Source organism: Pituophis catenifer, unplaced genomic scaffold (genome assembly GCF_029215685.1).
Source record: "Pituophis catenifer annectens isolate HBS135680 unplaced genomic scaffold, rPitCat1.0.hap2 SCAF_1, whole genome shotgun sequence".
Lineage (NCBI taxonomy): Eukaryota > Metazoa > Chordata > Lepidosauria > Squamata > Colubridae > Pituophis > Pituophis catenifer.
The window spans coordinates 327,941,923-327,960,958 of record NW_027256881.1 but is presented as its reverse complement, the minus strand read 5'-3'; the positions used below and the strand labels follow the sequence as shown (position 1 = coordinate 327,960,958).

Here is a 19,036-nt window from a genome sequence, read left to right as displayed (position 1 = left end):
GAATGTGGTAATGTAGTACAGTTAAGTCCTTCCTATTGATTAAGATTAAATCAAAGAGTATCTGATCCATTTAAAATTTAGCTTCTAAAACAGAAACTTGTGAGCAACACAAGTTCGGAATTTTTCTGAAGGTCCATGCTGGGCAAAAAGTATCTCAGAATATTGGTATATTAAAAGTCCCCCATGGTTACAATTTCCTGCCTATTTGAAATCTCTGCAATTAATTTTTGAAAAGTCTCGTCCTTGGCTAGATTAGTCGTAAACGTCTTATGCTTGGCTGGATAAGACCGTTACAACTTGCCTTAATGGACAGGATCCATTATGGTCGTAGCTCAGGGACTACATGTACTTTTATTAATGTAACATGATGCAACTTCTCCCTTTCTATTCCGATTTGTGACATTCAAACAGAAGAAGCAAATCAGCATGCTCAAGTTGATAGCATTGGCTTTGAATTTCAAATAAATTACCTAAAATGATAGTGGGTTCATTGAATGAACCATAGTCTTCCTCTTTTCTATCAAATTCCATTCCATTCTGTAAAATAACAACTTAATGAATACCAATAATGCAGAAGTTAAAGAATGTAACTGTAAATTTCAGAAATAAAAAAGGCATTTTTCTTTATTCTCTTAACTAGGGAGTGTGTGGTTATGAACTGGAAATTCAACCTTATTTCCATTGGGAAGATGTTCATGCATCAAACATTCAGACCAGCAAAAGATGTGACACCGTGACTCTTGAAAAAGTATCATCTGGGAAAAAAGCAGCAGCTACAGCAAAAGAAAAATATTCCTTACAGGAGTTTGATGCAGAATGTATGTCACTGTTTAAAGTGGCCAATTTTAAATCCTCGAAAAGACCTCAGGTGATTGATGTAGAAACTGCAGTTCATGCTAAAAAGGATGGCAGCACTTCAGATTGCTTTTCAACAAACCTATCACCATTTCTTGAAGCTGCAGGACAGAAAAGTTTGGCAGGTGAGAATCAAGAAAATATGGGTGCAATCCTCAACACAAGTATTCAAGGAAGGGCTTGTGTCAATCCTGAAAAGGCTACGACAAAAATAATTCATCCTGCTCCTGAAAATTGTATACAAAATGGACAGTGTGTGGATTCTGGCTATGGCTGTTTTGCAGATGATTCATATCTTTCATCTTTATTTTATCTACCAGTGCCAGAGATTGATTTGTTTAGATTTTCTGAAACAAATGCAGATGAAAATTTTTCCTGGGGAAAAGACATCCAGATGAATGTAGCAAGACTTCTGTCACAGTCCCCGCCATCTCTGGATGAATGGTTTGCTTCTGAGGAAAAGAGGATGAATGAAGGCCTGGCGCTTGATTCCTTACAGCAATGTGTTTCCAGCAAGTCTAAAGACAATATTCCAGAGAAAAATGTATGCTTCAAGAATGTGCCCATTTTACCTCAGAACAGCTGTGAACTCTTAAATACCCATAAATTGTGTTCAGTGGATACCTGTCCTTTGGAAACAAATAAAATTGCAGATACTTTTCTTAGCAGTATAAATGATCTTAGCTGGGATGACATCTTTGAAGTTGAAACCGAAGAAGAGAATGGAATTCAAGGGGAGAAATTGTCAAAAGTAAACAATAGTCCACTGCTGAATTCTTTGAAAAGGAATAATGGTAAAAGTTGTGGAAAAACATGCAAACCGCCTGGAAGAAATGTAAACCCTGAGGAAGATTGTTCTATGCATTTATTGGGAAGTCATGCACAGAGCAACCATCCACCAGTTGAAAAAATGGGGGCACCTTCAGAGTTACCTGGCTTGTGTAGTCAAGCCAACATGCAGAGATCAAGAACTCCTGAATGGCATTTTTCTGACCCACTTGCTTCTGTTCGCAATACAAATCCCACAACATCATTGACATCACATAGAGATGAAGTAGAAGTCCCTGGTGAACTTGATCATGGAAGCAAAGCAAATCCCCATGATTATGAGCAGCTGTATAATGCTTCTGAGGATTTGTTCTCTGTTAACTTTGATCTTGGATTTTCTTTTCAAGAGTCAGAAGACGATGCCTTAGAGCAGATGAACCCCATGAAAAATAAGGGGAGCCCTGCAGCTGGTCATTCCAACAGGGTTGAAGCCTTGTTCTCAAATAGTAGTTTGGTAAATAAATATCCCGGTAATGAATGTTTCAATAATGTGACTAAATCATCTACACCATTAAACATGCAAAACCACAATCCTGATCTAGCTGCTATTTCTTTGGCATCTCCTTTCACACCAGCAACTCACAGATTTTACCAGTCACCAAACCACGTAAAAACTGTGTGTTCAACACCAACAGGTGGACAAATGATACATACTTCTTGCTCTAGAAATAATCAAGAAAGCTCACATATGAGAACTTCAAGAAAAGCAAACACCAGCATAGTTAAAGTCTTGGCCAAATCGGCTTTTGGAGTAAAGGATCTTCCATCCCATGAACCTGGTAAGACCAAAAATGAAAACCTAAATTATTTTAGCACACTTTCTGCTGAAGTTAAGATTTTCAAATGCATAGATATGTGTGTAAGAACAATGATGCAGCTATATCGTTGAGAAACCACTCTTTAGAAGGCGTAACGAAACTAGTGACCTGTTGTGACCTAGGCCCAAATAATTATTACCAGACACAATCAGTCCTAAACAAACATATTTTATTAGAACAGCTGAGAATTACTTCATTCTCAGCTTAGTCCAAATTAATTCCAAAACAAGTCCTTCAGAAAAAGTCCTTCGGCCTTATCACCAACCTTTGTCTTCTTTGGCACCCTGCCAAAGGCTTTTCTTGGCAAAGCCCCACGAAGTTCAGAAACAAGAGATGCCAACAAGAAACAATTGTAGCAATGTTGTTTTCCTACAAAAAGTTCAAGAGCCCTTGCTGCTCTTTTAAGCCTTATGGGAGGGTCCAATCATCTGGCCTTATTCCTGAGTCGTTTTTGCTTTAGCTGCTCTTCCCTTCTGGCAGCTCTTTGCATGCGTGCACTAGGAACAGACTCCTCCTGTTCCTCTGGCTCTCTGCTGTCCGCCTCTGGAGGCTCCGGAGTCCGCGCATCATTCCCAGATGGCCCTGGCCCCATCTCTACCTCTGACGCAGAGCCCTCGTCCTGGCCTTCCCCTGACTCCAGGACTGGCCCATTGCCCTCCCCAGCCTCCTCACTGTCCAACTCCGCTGCCAGCTCCGCAGGCTGCTGGTGGACCACAACATGACCGAGTTCCTATCTTTTGGGATATTGAATGGTTCTCATTATTTCATTCTGTTTTAAGTTCAGCCTGGCCTTTTAGATGCTCTGTGATGAAGCTAAGGATCAACTTGTAGCAATGTAATCATGATAAGATAAAACTTGTAAATATTTACTGTTGTAAATATTTACTGTTACATTAGCTAAAATGATCCTCCTTTCCAATGGTGTATCTTCTTTATGTGAGAATATATAAGATCCCTATATTTATTATTGCAGTTTTCCTGACTGTACAGTTGCTGGGTTTGTACATTTAAATGTACAGAAAAGCATTTATAGGTAAAGTAATGAATCTTGGAAATATTTTAAAGCCATCCTAAGATTGATAACCAAAATTTGATTTGCTCTTTTGAAATATTATATCAGACTGAATTCTTGGTATATTTTTTATTTCCTCCTCAAAAGAAAGAATAATGCACTTGATTAGGGAAGCTAGATGAGAAACAAAACACAGAAACTCAGCTAGTTGGATATACTTTTTTGTTATAGAGAGCTAGTTTAAGCAGTCAAGTCCAGATGCAATAAGTAACACTGGTTTACTAACACTTTCCCTTCTCTTTTATTTTGTTTTGTTTTAACTTAAGCTTCAGTTCCAGCTTAACTAGGACAGACTTTGTGTTGTTAGAGAAATTCTGGCAAACAAGAAATCGCCTTACTTATTTTTAAAAGTTGAAATGTATATTTTTGTCTAACCAACAAGTTCATTGCATGCTGAAAAATTCAGATTCTTATTATTAATTCTTCACTGTAGGGGACAGCAGTGAGAAGGAAGAATTTTCTTTTCTTAAAAGAAAAAAGAGAAAAACAAAAATTTTGAGAACTTCAGATGTGAGTAATTTAGTTACACTTCAGCAGTTTTAAGTAAATCAAACGTTCCTCTCTGGGACTTCTTAATGGATGCTCATGTTATTTATTCTTTCTTAGGTTAGTGACTGTGACATTGAATCACCAATTCATGCTGTCAAGAAACGGAAACGTCCACTCATTGCTGTAAGTTTCTTCTCTGACTAGTGTAGAAAGAAGGTGCCTAAAACATGGGTTGCTGAATTTAGCTTGAATAGGTATGGTAAAGGTAAAGGTCCCCCCGCACATCTGTGCTAGTCGTTTCCTGCTCTAGGGGGTGGTGCCCATCTCTGTTTCAAAGCCGAAGAGCCAGCACTGTCCGAAGACGTCTCCGTGGTCATGTGGCCGGCATGACTAAACACCAAAGGCACACAGAACACTTACCTTCCCACCAAAGGTGGTCCCTATTTTTCTGCTTGCATTTTTTATGTACTTTTGAACTGCTAGATTGGCAGAAGCTGGGACAAGTAATGGGAGCTCACCCCGTTACACGGCACTAGGGATTCGAACCGCTGAACTGCGAACCTTTCGATCGACAAGCTCAGTGTCTTAGCCACTGAGCCACCCCGTCCTCTTTAGCTTGACTAGTCATCTCCAAATGAAATTAAATTTTATGTTCTCCATCAACTTGGCAAGATTGCTTCATTTGCTAACTCAGAAGAATTTATTTATTATATATTTTAATTATACGAGGTCTATTCAAGATCAAACCAGAGTCAATTTGGTGTAAACTCAGCAGATTAGAAACCAGGAGACTTGAGAGTTATAGTCCTGCCTCGGACACGAAGGCCATCATTCTCTCTCAGCCCCAGGAAGAAGATAAATCATTTTTAAAATGTTGCCATGAAAAGTGTATGGATTTGTCCAGGGAGTTGCCAAGAGTCAAAATTGACCCAAAGCCCTCCTTCCCCTCCCCTCCCCAACTCACACATCTCTTTGCTGTATAGGGAAAAATATATTCACAAGACTGAAAGTTATTTTATACCATATCAGACCTTCTGTCTAAATACCTCATTATAATATAGACTGACTGAAATCTTTCTATCATTTCTTTTAGCTTCAGTATGAGGAAGGCTATAGACTCAAAGATATGAAAAGGCTACCCATCTGAATTTTGATCACATGATCACAGGGACACTGCAATGGTTAGAGATGCAAGGACTGGGGAAGGGTTTTTTTTTTTTAAGCACCATTGTAATATGGAAATGTTGCTAAAAATGGATGTACGTTAAGGACTATCTGTATAAAACCAATTGTCAATGAGCCTTTTCTATTTAAATGTCCATAAATCCCAATAAGAAAAAATCCAGTTTCATCTGAAATGTTTAATTTTTAAACCCGCCTGCCTCCCTATATGCATTTATAATGGAAAAACTAATTTTGTTGTAATTTTAATCAACAATTATGTTACATTTTAGTCAGATATCTCTAGTGATGAAAGCACAGATTTTGCTAAGATATCAAACCCAGTGTTGCAGAACAGAAAGAACTATGTCAAGAAGCCAGTTCAAGATACGAAAAGGCAGAAGAAAGGAGATAGACCTCTGATCAAGGTAAGGATGTTACAATTAATTAAGATGACTTCTCTGATGTGAATATCTTTTTTTTTCTATGTTTTGCCTTTGAATTGGTAACATTAAAACCTTTCTAGAATCATATGCATGATTCAGAATGAACACGATTTGGTTAGCAAGACTCCTTTTGTCTGTAGTTATTTTGGTGATTGAGGCAGCAAACAATAAAAATTTATACCAAATTTATAATCAGGAGAAAGTTATTGCCAGCCAGACAATTAAGCCATAAGAAATCAGGAACAAGCTAACATTTTAAGCATATTATGCATAATAAATGAGTATATGTCTGGGGAAAGGTGTTTTTAATACAAATGGAGTTAGCCAATGAGTCAAAGTTCCCACTTTTGCAAAAAGATAAAAACAAAAAGAGAAAACTCTAGCTTAATCCATTCAGGTTAGCACCTGAACACTCTCTGCCATTAACATATTGATATAGTAACCAACTGTCTAATTGATTTTGTATAGCGTAGTAGTGTAGTATATGCTAAGTAGTCAGAATCCTATTTTTCTTTTGGTGAATATAAGTTTCACCAAAATTAATCATTTCATTAATCTGAAGCTTTGACAGCTGGGAATTGAAGCACTTTAAAAACTTAGTGGATCCCAAGAATGATCCATGAATCAACAGCTAGAGTTTAAGCATGGCCTCCTCTGTGATTTGCTGTAAGCCCCTAGGAAACAGATCCTTAGTTCCAGCTGATGCATTTTTTGGCCAATCTACCATTATTGAAATTCACAGCAATCCATTAAGTGGGTTTTATGTTTCAGTTCTAAAGTGAATTCTTTGAAATGGAATTGTATCCAAAAGTTTCTTTTCCATCCTGTAGAATTTAGCCAAACACTTCATAGACGAGGAGGCAGAACTTTCTGACGATGGGGTGGACATTTCGTCTGATGAGAGTATAAAATCAGAAGATGAATTGAGGTCTTCCCTTGTCCAGTTTCTTGATGATGAGACGCAAATTGCTCAAGATTTAAATGGTATGCAGAGAAAATCCTCCCAATCAGTTGATATTTGAACTTATCTATGTCTGAGCATCTGGTCTGATAAATAAATTTCTTAGATAAGATATATATATATATATATATATATATATATATATATATATATATATATATATATATATATATATATATATATAAGATATATATATATATATATAAAAAATAAGAAGTGTTAATACCACTTTATAATGCCTTGGTAAGGCCACACTTGGAATATTGCATTCAGCTTTGGTCGCCACGATGTAAAAAAGATGATGAGACTTTAGAAAGAATGCAGAGAAGAGCAACAAAGATGATTAGGGGACTGGAAGCTAAAACATATGAAGAACGGTTGCAGGAACTGGGTATGTCTAGTTTAATGAAAAGAAGGACTAGGGGAGACATGATAGCAGTGTTCCAATATCTCAGGGGTTGCCACAAAGAAGAGGGAGTAAAACTATTCTCCAAAGCACCTGAGGGTAGAACAAGAAGCAATGGGTGGAAATTAATCAAGGAGAGAAGCAATTTAGAACAAAGGAGTTAGAACAATTAATAAGTGGAACAACTTGCCTGCAGAAGTTGTGAATGCTCCAACACTGGAAATTTTTAAGAAGATGTTGGATAACCATTTGTCTGAAGTGGCGCAGGGGGTTTCCTGCCTGGGCAGAGGGTTGGACTAGAAGACCTGCAAGGTCCCTTCCAACTCTGTTATTCTATTTCTATTTCTATTTCTATTTCTATTTCTATTTCTATTTCTATTTCTATTCTATTCTATTCTATTCTATTCTATTCTATTCTATTCTATTCTATTCTATTCTATTCTATTCTATTCTATTTGAATAAAATATTTCCATTTCTGCTCCTGGTTTTTAACTTTGAAATAGCAGTGTCTATATGTGTGTGTGTGGGTAGGGGAGTTAAAATTTCCATTACATTCTTGATAATTCCTCTCTCCGATACCTGAAGATGTTTCTTTCCTTGGAAAGAAGCTGCTCTTGATCTGCTAGACCAGGGGTGTCAAACTCAAGGGTGCATAGATCTGGCCTGCGGGGCCACCTTGAAAACAATGAAGGACAAGTCCGCGATGCCTCTGCCAACGAAAACGGAGCTCGGGAGGGCCGCACATGCCCCCCCCAGCTCCGTTTTTACTGGCAGAGTGCTAGCAAAACAAACTACTAGCAAAAGTGGATTTCCCTCAATCCCCCCACCCTCTGGGTCACCACAGGTGCCCCCCTGACATGAATGATGTCGAGCTGGCCATGCCCCACCCCACCAAGGTCAGACACAACCCTGATGCAGCCCTCAATTAAATCGAGTTTGACATCCCTGTGCTAGATGTTTCCCTTCCAGAAGCCCACAGAGATACTTGTGTAATGAAGGTTGTAATGGATCCATAAGGCAATTTTTTTCTAAAGGTTACAGCTTTTATATGACAAAAAAAAAAAATACTGTTTGGAGATCAGACTCAAGATTGAGTGCGGTCTCAGTTACTTTTTTGTCTGACTGTCTATTTTCTTTTTCTACATAGAATCTGAGATGCAGGCAGTTTATCTGAAATCTGTACGCAGTCCAGCTGTTGGCAACAAGTATAAGATGGTGCATAAAGAATTCAATCCAATAACAGTTTTCTCACAGGTAAAAAGCCAGGCAAAGAAAGTGACACTGTAATAAATGGAACCACATCACAGATTGGTTTGAACCTGCAAATGCTTTGAAATGCCTAGGTATTATTTTATTGTAAGAAACATTATCAGGGCGGGGATATACTTAATTAAAAAACACTAAAACAATCCAAATGCAACTATCACAAGTGAGAATATTTTAAGGATTGTTTTTACAATCCTACCTGAGCTGTCAAAACTTGTCAGTGGTAAGACCCTTATTATCACAAACACACAGGGTTTTAAAGATTAGTAGGAAGCTATAGCAGGTATAAATTAGAGTGATAGCAGCAGAAACCTGCTAGTCTAGAAAAACGTGGATACTGCAGTTATTGTATTGGTTGCCAATAGATTTCTGGACTCACCTCCAAGTGCTGGTTATTTCCGATAAATTCCAATACAATATTCCTAAGAACATTAAGGGTTGCAATCTTCCATGTTATCAGTGAAGAGAAATGCCTCCTCATCAGATAATAAGAAGGCTGCAAGCAAGAGAACCAAAAAAATATGTGCTATAATATATCTGGAGATAAATTAGTTCTAAAATGAAGCAACTGAAATTAGCTTACTTGCTTATATTTTTGTGCCACTACCTCTTCCATCGTAGTAAATCTTGCTAAAGAAAACTAAGAATTGTGTTTAGAAACAAATCTTGTTTGGTTTTAGGCAATTGACAGAAAGCCTGACATCTGCAGAGTAAGATCCTTGACCTTCATTTGTTGATGACTTTATAGACACATACTTAGCCCCTCCCATTCAAGTATTAACTGAGTTTCTCTCTGTTTTAAGCTTGTGAAATCAGACAAAAGCTAGATAAAAGTACATAAGCACTAGGGAAAAAATAGTTCTTTTTTAAGCTGTCAAAAGTCAATTAAGTGGGATAAATGCACAAGTTCCATCATTCAGAGATGACTAACTACCAAGAAGATAAACCAGGGATCAAGAAAAGGTTTTATGTTGAAGATCTTAATGTATTTTTGGATGCATAATGAAATCAGGTAGGTTTTTAAGTATCCTGAACTTATGTTGTAAATTGTGTTTTTTTAAGGGCCAAAACTCTGAATTTGGATCAAGGAACCCAGTATAACTAAATATTATTGATAGTGTCTAATTAAAACTATTATTTTTGCTTCTTTCTCTCATGAGGCATAGGGACACTGTCAAACTAGTTATTAAGTCTGCATTATTATTAATCTCATCATTCCTATCATCCATCTCCTCCCACTTATGACTGTAACCTTGTTGCTGGTATCCTTACGATTTATATTGACTGTTTCCTAATATGATTTGATTGCTTATTTGTTCCCTATGATTGTCATTAAGTGTTGTACCTTATGATTCTTGACGAATGTATCTTTTCTTTTATGTACACTGAGAGCATATGCACCAAGACAAATTCCTTGTGTGTCCAATCACACTTGGCCAATAAAGAATTCTATTCTATGCTATTTGTCAGGATTTGTCTTCTTTCTTCTCAGATTCCAGAGCAAGACGAATGCTACGTAGAGGACAGCTTCTGTGTTGAGGACAATGAAGAGGATAACCCCAAAAGCAGTTCCAGTGATGAAGATGTGCACATCAATTTTGACCTTTTAGGGGAAGAAAGCTTTGTGAACGGGAGAAAACAGTACCAAACCCGTCACAGGAAAAAAATGAAAGTGGTCCATGTGAAGCAGAAAACAGGAACTCCATTAGCCCCAAAGAGGTTAACTAGGGTTCGTATTCTTAATGGATCTAGTGAAGATGAGGAAGCTGATAAAAAGGAAGAGCAGATGGCATCACGAGTCAGTGTTAAAGTTGATAAGGATTCTAATGTTACTTCTTTAACTAAAGACCAGACTCTGCCCCAAAAATGCTCAGTTCTAAAACCCCAAGAAAGCCATGCCCAGGTATGCTTGGCACCAAAACTTTGTTTGCCGGAACAATCACATTTTCATCTTCAAAGCAAATATCAGTGCAAATCAGAGCTTGTGGGTGAACAGTTCCAGATTATACCGAAGGTAAGACTGTTTTTTTAATTACTGCTTTTTTTGTGAATGGCTTCGAATAGTGGAATTAAGGAGTCAGGAGAAACCTTTAAAAATGATTGGTTTAAGCCTCTGCCACATTTCTCTTGAGAATCTTCACTAAAAGATTTAATAGTTTTCCTCTCATTCGCTAATTCTGCTTATATTATTAACATACTGTGCTGTGTCAGACAAGTTTGTCTATTCATTTTGCAATAAATTGTCAGACCATCCTTGACTGGTAAAATTTTAGACCACCACACTAAGAAATTGAAACAGGTTCACACAATGGCAACAAAGTTGGTCCAGGAACTAGAAACTGAGAGCTACAAAGAGAAAATGAAGGATCTAGATAACTTTAGCCTTGAGAAAAGATGACCGAGGGATATAGTAGAATCATGTACCTGAAAGCGTACAAGATCAAAAATTATTTTCTCTGGTTCCAGAACATAGAATAACAGATTTAAATTCAGGAAGGCAAATTCCAAATGAAGTAGGGGAAACTTTCTAACAGTAAGAATTCAGCAGAGACAGGTATCCAATAATTGGTGGACTGTTCTTAATTGGCTTTGTTCAAGCTGAAGCTATAAGACTTGTTCCAATCATGTGGCTCTACGAGATTACAGAAGTAGGTTATCCTGACATTTAACGAAAGGAATATATATGGACATAAAACTTTAAATTGATGGCTAAATGTTTCTTCCATAGCAATATTATAAGATAGCCATCCTCTAAATTTAAAAAATATTATTTTTCCATATTTTTTCCTCCCAACATCCCAACAGTGTTTCCAATAATGTCTCTTTAATCAGTCATTGGAAACTGCATTTTTAAAATTTAAAATTTGGAAAAAGCACCTTTGGGACAACCATGACCTGGATGATTGAGAATCTCCATAGACAGCTGTGATCTGCATTTTCTATGTAACTCTGCAGGAACTAGGTACTTTGATTGACACAGTACAAATATTAAAAGATTGTTCCCCAGTTTCTTTAGATATTTGCTGTTCTAAGCCTGCTGACTGATACGGTATTGTGATCTTTGCAGCCAGAAACATCTTTGGGGAACCCTCCTGGACTCTCTTCTTCTTCTTCTTCCTCCTGGACTCTAAGGAATTCAAAGAACCAAGCACCTCTGTGCATTCTGGTGAATAACCATGAGATCTCCTCTGGGCCAGAAGTTATTTCAACCCTGAAAACTGTTCACGGAGTCAAGGTTGAGATTTGTTCTCTGGGTTCCTGTGATTATATTGTCAGCAACCGTCTGGCGGTGGAAAGGAAGTGCCAGGCAGAATTGGTCAACAATATACATCACAGTAAAATGGTCCAGCGGATGCAACAGCTGAAGAACAAGTTCGATAGGATCTGTATAATTGTGGAGAAGGAAAGAATTAGGACAGGTGGGTATCTTGCCTGATAGGTCTCCCTCTGGCACTCAAGAGGCTCTTCAGGCACAATTTTTAGCTGTACTGGTGATGAGATTCAGATAAATAGGAAACAAAAGCCATATTTCACAAGGAGGTGAAGGTGGGACTAGAAACAGAATTACAAATTGGGAAGTAGCAAGAGAATTACATCACGGTCCTGCCTCTTTGAGCCAGCAGTGTGCTGCAGCTGCCAAAAAAAGCCAACACAGTCCTAGGCTGCATTAACAAAGGGACAGAATCAAGATCACATGAAGTGTTAATACCACTCTATAATGCCCTGATAAGACCATACTTGGAATACTACATCCAGCTTTAGTCACCACAATGTAAAAAAGATGTTGAGACTCTAGAAAGAGTGCAGAGAAGAGCAACAAAGATGATTTCAGGAATTGGGTATGCTTAGTTTAATGAAAAGAAGGACTAGGAGTGACATGATAGCAGTGTTCTAATATCTCAGGGGTTGCCAGAAAGAAGAGGGAATCAACCTTTTCTCCAAAGCACCTGAAAGCAGGACAAGAAGCAACAGATGGAAACTAAACAAGGAGAAAACCAACCTAGAACCAAGGAGAAATTTCTGACAGAACAATTAATCGACTTGCCTCCAGATGTTGTGAACGCTCCAACACTGGAAATTTTTAAGAAGAAATCGGACAAACATTTGTTTGAAATGGTATAGGGCAGTGGTTCTCAACCTTCCTAATGCTGCGACCCTTTAATACAGTTCCTCATGTTGTGGTGACCCCCAACCATAAAATTATTCCTAAAACCATTGAAAATATGTGTTTTCCGATGGTCTTAGGCGACCCCTGTGAAAGGGTCGTTCGACCCCCAAAGGGGTCCTGAGAACCACTGGTATAGGGTTTTCTGCCTGAGCAGGGGGTTGGACTAGAAGACCTCCAAGGTCCCTTCCAACTCTTATTCTGTTGTTCTGAGATGAGCAGATTGTGGATCAGAGGAAAGATCTTTTCTGTGACAGTCTTATCACTTTTGGAATATTTTATTGTTAGAGGTGTGCCTTTTCTATCATTCCTGATTATTTTTAAAGCGGTGAAAGCAATTTTACTCAGACATTCAAAGTTTAATAAGGAGTCACATATTCTCCCAAACTGGTCTCACTTTGTTTGTAGCTGAAGATTTTGACTTTCGTCTAGCTACTGGTATTTTACTTTACCATTATTATCTCCTCTACTTTGTATTCTGATTTTGTTGTTTGTTATATATTTTACCATTAGTGTATACACACACAGATACCTACATGTGTGCATGTGTGCATATAGATTTTATCTCACTGATTTTATGGGCTGTAATAAGATTTAGTTTGAGCTTTGATTTGATTTTGGGCTGGGTTACTGTTGCTCCTTCTTTTATATATTTTTAACCGTGGTTTATTCAACTCAGGTTTTATTTACTCACATAATAAACGGAACTATAAACTAATCACAGGAACTGGGCCTGCACAAAAGACTAGGCTAAAATATCATTAGCTTGGGTTTTTTTTAAACAAGTTTTATTGGTTTTTTCTCCTCTTCCACATTCACCCACATCTTTTTTTTTTTTTTTTTTTTTTGAACAGTGTTGGCCGTTTCTTATCTTATACAATTAATCAAATTCAAATACATTTTACTCCATTACAATTTTTGCCAAAATCGTCTTTCCCCCTTTTCTTTTCTAAACATACCTCAATATTTCTATACTTGCATACATAAACACCATCTTCATTTGTCCCTAGATTCTAATTTTACTATTTATTCATATTTATTCTCTTTTATTCTTAAACAGTTCATTCTTTATCTTAATATATTTATATTCGTTTGTTCGGAGTTGCCTTTCTTCCACTTCATCTGTTTTATTGTACAGCAATCTTTCTTCTCAGACATTAGCTTGTTCCTGTATCAGTGTGTTGTGCCATTCTAGGAGAAATGTTGAACTTTTGTCTTTCAGGAGAGGCATGGAAGGTATTCCACAGAACCAAGCACTATGATGGCATGTTATCAGCATTCATTCAGGCAGGAATCAAAGTGCTCTTCAGTGCCTGCCAAGTGGAAACTGCTGACTTGCTAAAGGAACTAGCTTTGGTGGAACAGCGGAAGAACGCAGCCATCCGTGTGCCAACAGAAGTGGAGGGACCCCGACAGGATGTTTTCCGTTTCTATTTGAGCATTCCCTGCGTCAGCTATACCCTGGCTCTGGCCTTGTGCCACCATTTTGGTTCTTTAAAAGAGGTGGCAAACAGGTACAGTTCCCCTTTGATTTTTCTGATCTCGATCCTTTGTGGGATACAGGCAGATAGGTTGGTTACAGTGCCTACATTTTGTTATTCACTTTCGAATCTGACGGCTTTATAGAACTGTCATGGTAAAAGCCATTTCTTCTTCTTCTTCTTCTTCTTCTTCTTCTTCTTCTTCTTCTTCTTCTTCTTCTTCTTCTTCTTCTTCTTCTTCTTCTTCTCCTTCTTCTCCTTCTTCTCCTTCTCCTCCTCCTCCTCCTCCTCCTCCTCCTCCTCCTCCTCCTCCCTCTTCCTCCTCCTCTTCCTCTTACGAAACTTCTAATCTGACAGTTTATGATTTATCCAATGATAATGTATTAGGAACTGTCATATTGAACAAAAAGTATAAAGTGATTATCTGAAAGTCTAGTTGGATATTTTCACATTTATCGTTAGAATCAGAATCAGAATCGAGCTGGAAGGGACTTTGGATGTCTTCTAGTCCAGCCCCCTGCTCAAGCATGAGGTTGATCTCTCTCATAGCTTAGAGAGATTGTATGTCATTCGTTTTGATGTTATTTTGTACGTTGTTTATTTGCCATCCAGAGTCACGAAAGGTGACCACATAAAATAAATTTAAATTAAGTTAAATATAAATAAAGGTAGCCACAAGAATTTATAGGACCAGAATATTTAAGCCAACCACACAGGCAGATATTACCATTATGACCTTGTGAACCTCTCTGATTATCCCGTCTGTTCTACTAACTTTCTTTGTGTTTTTGCTGAAATATCCTGGTTACAACTAGTGCCTTAATGAGAAGCACTCCTTTCCCTCTTCCTTTCCAGTACCCCAAGGGAGATGGCAGGCCGCACTCAGGTCAATCAGCAGAAAGCAGAGGAAATATACCGCTACATCCAATACACCTTTGACACTCAGATGTTGCCCATGATTGTCACATGACCCTCTATAAATCAAAGTGGGACATCCCTTTTAAAAAGAAGCACTTTATTACTACATTCCTTCAGTGTAAGATATGTAAATAAAATTTCAAACAAAACGAGCTTCTGTATTGCAAGCTGTCTTTATAGAAGTAGCAAGTGTGTCTTTCCTTGGTACAGGTTCCTTATTCCATTGGTGTGAGACGAGGAAAACATCTTTCCACTTTCTCTTGCTTCTGAAAGCAGCGGTTTTTCCCAATTAAAGGATAAAGGTTTGAGACTATGAAAACCATCCATGTAGTCCTCCTGTTCCAGCTATAGAAAATTGGAGAGGAAGATGTTCAGAGAAAGGAATGGCTGGAATTTGTCAAATGCACAGAACTGTCTTCTGCTGTGGGGTGTATATTAGGTGTTCTGCAAAGTGTTTTACTTTGAAGTTCTATATTCATGTCAATGAAGCACTCCTCAAAATGGTGATGTAGACAAGTAGCCATATGGTCTGGAAGGCTGTGGAAACAACCAAGAAAAAGCCTTTGAAGCAGCTATGCTGAACTTTGGTTGTGGTTGGTTAATGTGGTTATGGGTTTTGAGCAAAAGTGCTTTACTCATGCATGTTGCAAAGGATCTCTTTCACTTGCCTTATGTCTGCAATCTGCATAGCATGGGCATAAAAACGTTTAAACGTGGAATAAAACAGCTTCGTTCAGAATTTCTTTGGAAATATTTTGAGTGTTCCAGCAGAACAAACTTCACACTGTTGAATGATCTTCGTAAGAGTGAGAATCCCCTTTCTTTTCTCCTAAAGCTACAGAAATAGATAGGTTACTAATCATACTACCGATCATCTTAAGTCAACAAGTTCATATTGAGCCTTGGTGGCGCAGCGGACTAAAGTGCTGTTAAGTAGCACTTAGCTGCCAGCTGCCTGCAATTACTGCGAGTTCAAATCTCACCAGGCTCAAGGTTGACTCAGCCTTCCATCCTTCCGAGGTAGGTAAAATGAGGACCCAGATTGTGGGGGCAATAAGCTGACTTTGTATAAAAAAGAACACCGCTTAGGGGGGGCCGAAAGCCCTACTAAGCAGGTATATACAAAAGTATGAAGGCTGTTGCTTAACGCATTGTAAGCCACCCTGAGTCTCTGGAGAAGGACGGCAAATAAATTGAACCAATAAATAAATAAATAAATATTTTTTTAAAAATGCATTTCTAAAATTCCCATTGTGAATGATGGTAGCACTAAGAAAGTACACTCAGCAACTAACCAGCAACAATAGACCAACGTAGGCCATGAACATCATAACCAGAATATATTTATAGGGTTGTTCATGGTTTATAAACAGAATAAAATAGTGGGACAGCTTATGGTTGGAGGTGGGTGGCAGAGTTGTTATTGTATTATTTTCCCTGTTGCAGAGCTTCATCTCTTCCTGAGCTGGAGTTGACATTCCAAGACTTTAAATCTTGAGCGACTGGAACATACCTTTGTTTGGCAAGACCAGAAAAAGGGAATTGTAAAGCTAAAAGTCTGTAGAGATTCTCCTTCATCCAGATCATGGTTGCCCCAAAGGTGCTTTTTTAGGAGGCAACTGTTCTTTCTTTGAAGACGTTTTGCTTCTCATCCAAGACGCTTCTTCAGCCCATCCAACTACCCACTATCCTGCCAGAGCTAAAGAAGCTTCTTGGATGAGAAGCGAAATGTCTTCAAAGAAAAAACAAGGAAGTCCAATTGCTTCCTAAAAAAGCACCTTTGGGACAGGAAAATGGAATGTAATCCTTCAGGTCTTGATGGATCTCTCAGCTTTTGTACCATTGACAGTGCAAATCTGTTTGGTCTCGTTGTAAGGATTGAGAGCATGGATCACTGCATTCCAGTGTTTCTGCAGTGCCTACAGTATCTATGAGTCCATCTAGTTTTGTTCATGTCACACTGCTAATAGGAGCTGCATTTGCAGTTCAGAGCAGTTGGTTGGGGTATGGTTATCTCTTAGCCCCACTTCTCCAAGTTGACTTTACTCATCCAGTGAGAACCTCTGTTAAGACTCCCTCCTTCTCAATAATGCTCACTCTTCTGTGGAACAATTTTCCACAGAAGCACCCTAGATTTTCAGACAGTTCTTCCAAAGCTGAATCTGAAAATAACATTTGGAAAGATGGTGAATATTTTGAGAAGATAGAGAATTGTAAGGTGGGTGAAAACCAAGCAAAGGGGAAATTAAAGCTCCTTTCTTCTTAACCAGTCCGAATATTGCTTGACTTTAAGTACAGAGGATTAAATAGATTATCCGAGGCAGGATGGAGTAGGGATAGTCATACAACAGTTACCTTGCCAATAATCCATTTGTCTCCTCAAGGTCCATTTGGGTCTATAGTCTTCACTGATACTTGAGCAGTAGCATCCAAAAAGATTCTCCAATGTTGCATATGTGATCTTATCTCTAATCCTCGCCCATTTCTTCCTCTCAGAGCTAATGCATTTGGTTTGGAAAGTGTTTGAAAACAAATTAATCAAGCCAGGCTAAAATATCAGAAACAATGTAAAATGCAATATTTTATATTTGGGTGGGTTTTTTTGTTTGTTTCAAGGCTGAGCAAAAACTCTCACACTGCATCTGTTGGAAAGCAATATTTCCAAGTTTGTTTCCGAGCTCAGAATGAAGAACAAAGGGAATTACTGTATTTTTCAGACTATAAGACGTACTTCCCCCCCACCTCCAAAAGTGGGTAGAAATTACTGTGCGCCTTATAGAGCGAATATCGCAGGGGAGGGCAGGGTGGTTGGTGCAGCGCTGATCAGCTGTTCTAGGTGGCGATGGGCGGCGGCAAACAGACCATGGTGGCGAACAGGCTATGGCAGCGGCAAACGGGCCATGATGGCAAATGGGCCGCATAGGCAGATTTTTTTTCTTGTTTTCCTCCTCTAAAGCTAATGTGCATCTTATAGTCCGAAAAATATGGTGCTTGAAAGAGGTAAAGTTTATTTCTGAAGGCATAACTGACTGCATCTGAGGGAGCCATGGTGAACCCTCCCCCAGAAGCCCTTTAGGGAAAGTCTTGTCTTTGTCTTTTGAAAGCACGCCTGCCCATCATCTAGGAATTCCAAGAAAGTGAACTTAGTTGGGTTTCCTCTGAAGTCAGACACCCTGCTTTGTTGTGGTTTCTGCTTATTCAGCATCCAGATGGAAGCAGCAATCTCTTTGAGGCAAGGATCTTTCATTATTTAATTAAGACGCAGGATCCAATCTGGGTCAGTCACTGGGACCAGAGGTTTTGTCTTCCCAATTTTCAGACTCGTGCTGGGGTCCATCCTTAGGGAACTTCTCTGTGGGCTTTGGGCTGTTCTGTGTATAGTACTATATTTATATGGTGCCTGTTGTGTGTAGTTTTTAGATGTAGATTGGGAAATTGATGGCTGGCTATTAAGTTGTTGGCTGTTGTTTCCTTGTGCTGTCAAGCCCTTGCCTCCTAAGTATTTGTTAAGCTGGGGGTAAATTAGTATTTGTTGATTGACGAGGGGCCTGTTTCCCAGGCTTCAATCATTTCCCTGGCTGTTTTTGGGCCTGCTCGTCCAACAATCTTAGTAGCTGCAAAATTGAATGCATGTCCTTGTTTATTGCAATGTGAGGCTGCATTATCTTTTGTCCTGCACAAAAAAAGAGCAGCCAACAACTTAAAAGGTAGTTTTTAACCATTTGCCCTTATAGTGGGAAGAGTGAATGGCAGCAAGACGTGATTTCCTTCCCATACATCGTTTCTCATTACAGGCGGCTCGAGGAACAAATTGCAAACTCAGTATTTTGCATATTTCTTTTCCCAAGGTCTCTTTCCAGCATGCGAAGAAGAGCTGGCCATCAAATGCCTTATTGAAATTCTCATTAAGATAACATTAGGAGGAACAGAAAAGATAGAACAAAGAAATTAGGAAACACAAGCAATTTTCTCAATAAGTAGAAATAAATTGGGCTGTGCATCTGGTCTGTTATGTAGTGTAGAGAAAGCTGCTTCTAACTTGTGTTTTTCTATCCCTTAGGTTTTTAAAAAAACATTGATAGATTTTACTGTAAAAACTGCCTAGAAGCAATCTCTAATTACCGGGTCAGTGAACTGTTACAGCCATTAATAGTAAATATTGCTAGCTC

The 19,036-nt window shown here is 38.5% G+C and overlaps 1 protein-coding gene across 1 annotated transcript in view; it reads left to right on the top strand.

Moving 5' to 3' along the window:
• The window catches only part of FANCM (FA complementation group M), a 43,103-nt gene extending 28,149 nt beyond the window's left edge, over nt 1-14,954 (top strand). The window contains exons 14-23 of the mRNA XM_070931711.1: nt 641-2,462; nt 4,007-4,083; nt 4,180-4,245; nt 5,517-5,651; nt 6,500-6,653; nt 8,185-8,291; nt 9,796-10,317; nt 11,371-11,722; nt 13,691-13,982; nt 14,805-14,954. Coding sequence (XP_070787812.1) covers nt 641-2,462; nt 4,007-4,083; nt 4,180-4,245; nt 5,517-5,651; nt 6,500-6,653; nt 8,185-8,291; nt 9,796-10,317; nt 11,371-11,722; nt 13,691-13,982; nt 14,805-14,919 — 3,642 coding nt within the window. The 3' untranslated portion in view covers nt 14,920-14,954. The remainder of the gene's footprint in view (nt 1-640; nt 2,463-4,006; nt 4,084-4,179; nt 4,246-5,516; nt 5,652-6,499; nt 6,654-8,184; nt 8,292-9,795; nt 10,318-11,370; nt 11,723-13,690; nt 13,983-14,804) is intronic.
• The last annotated feature ends 4,082 nt before the right edge of the window (nt 14,955-19,036 follow it).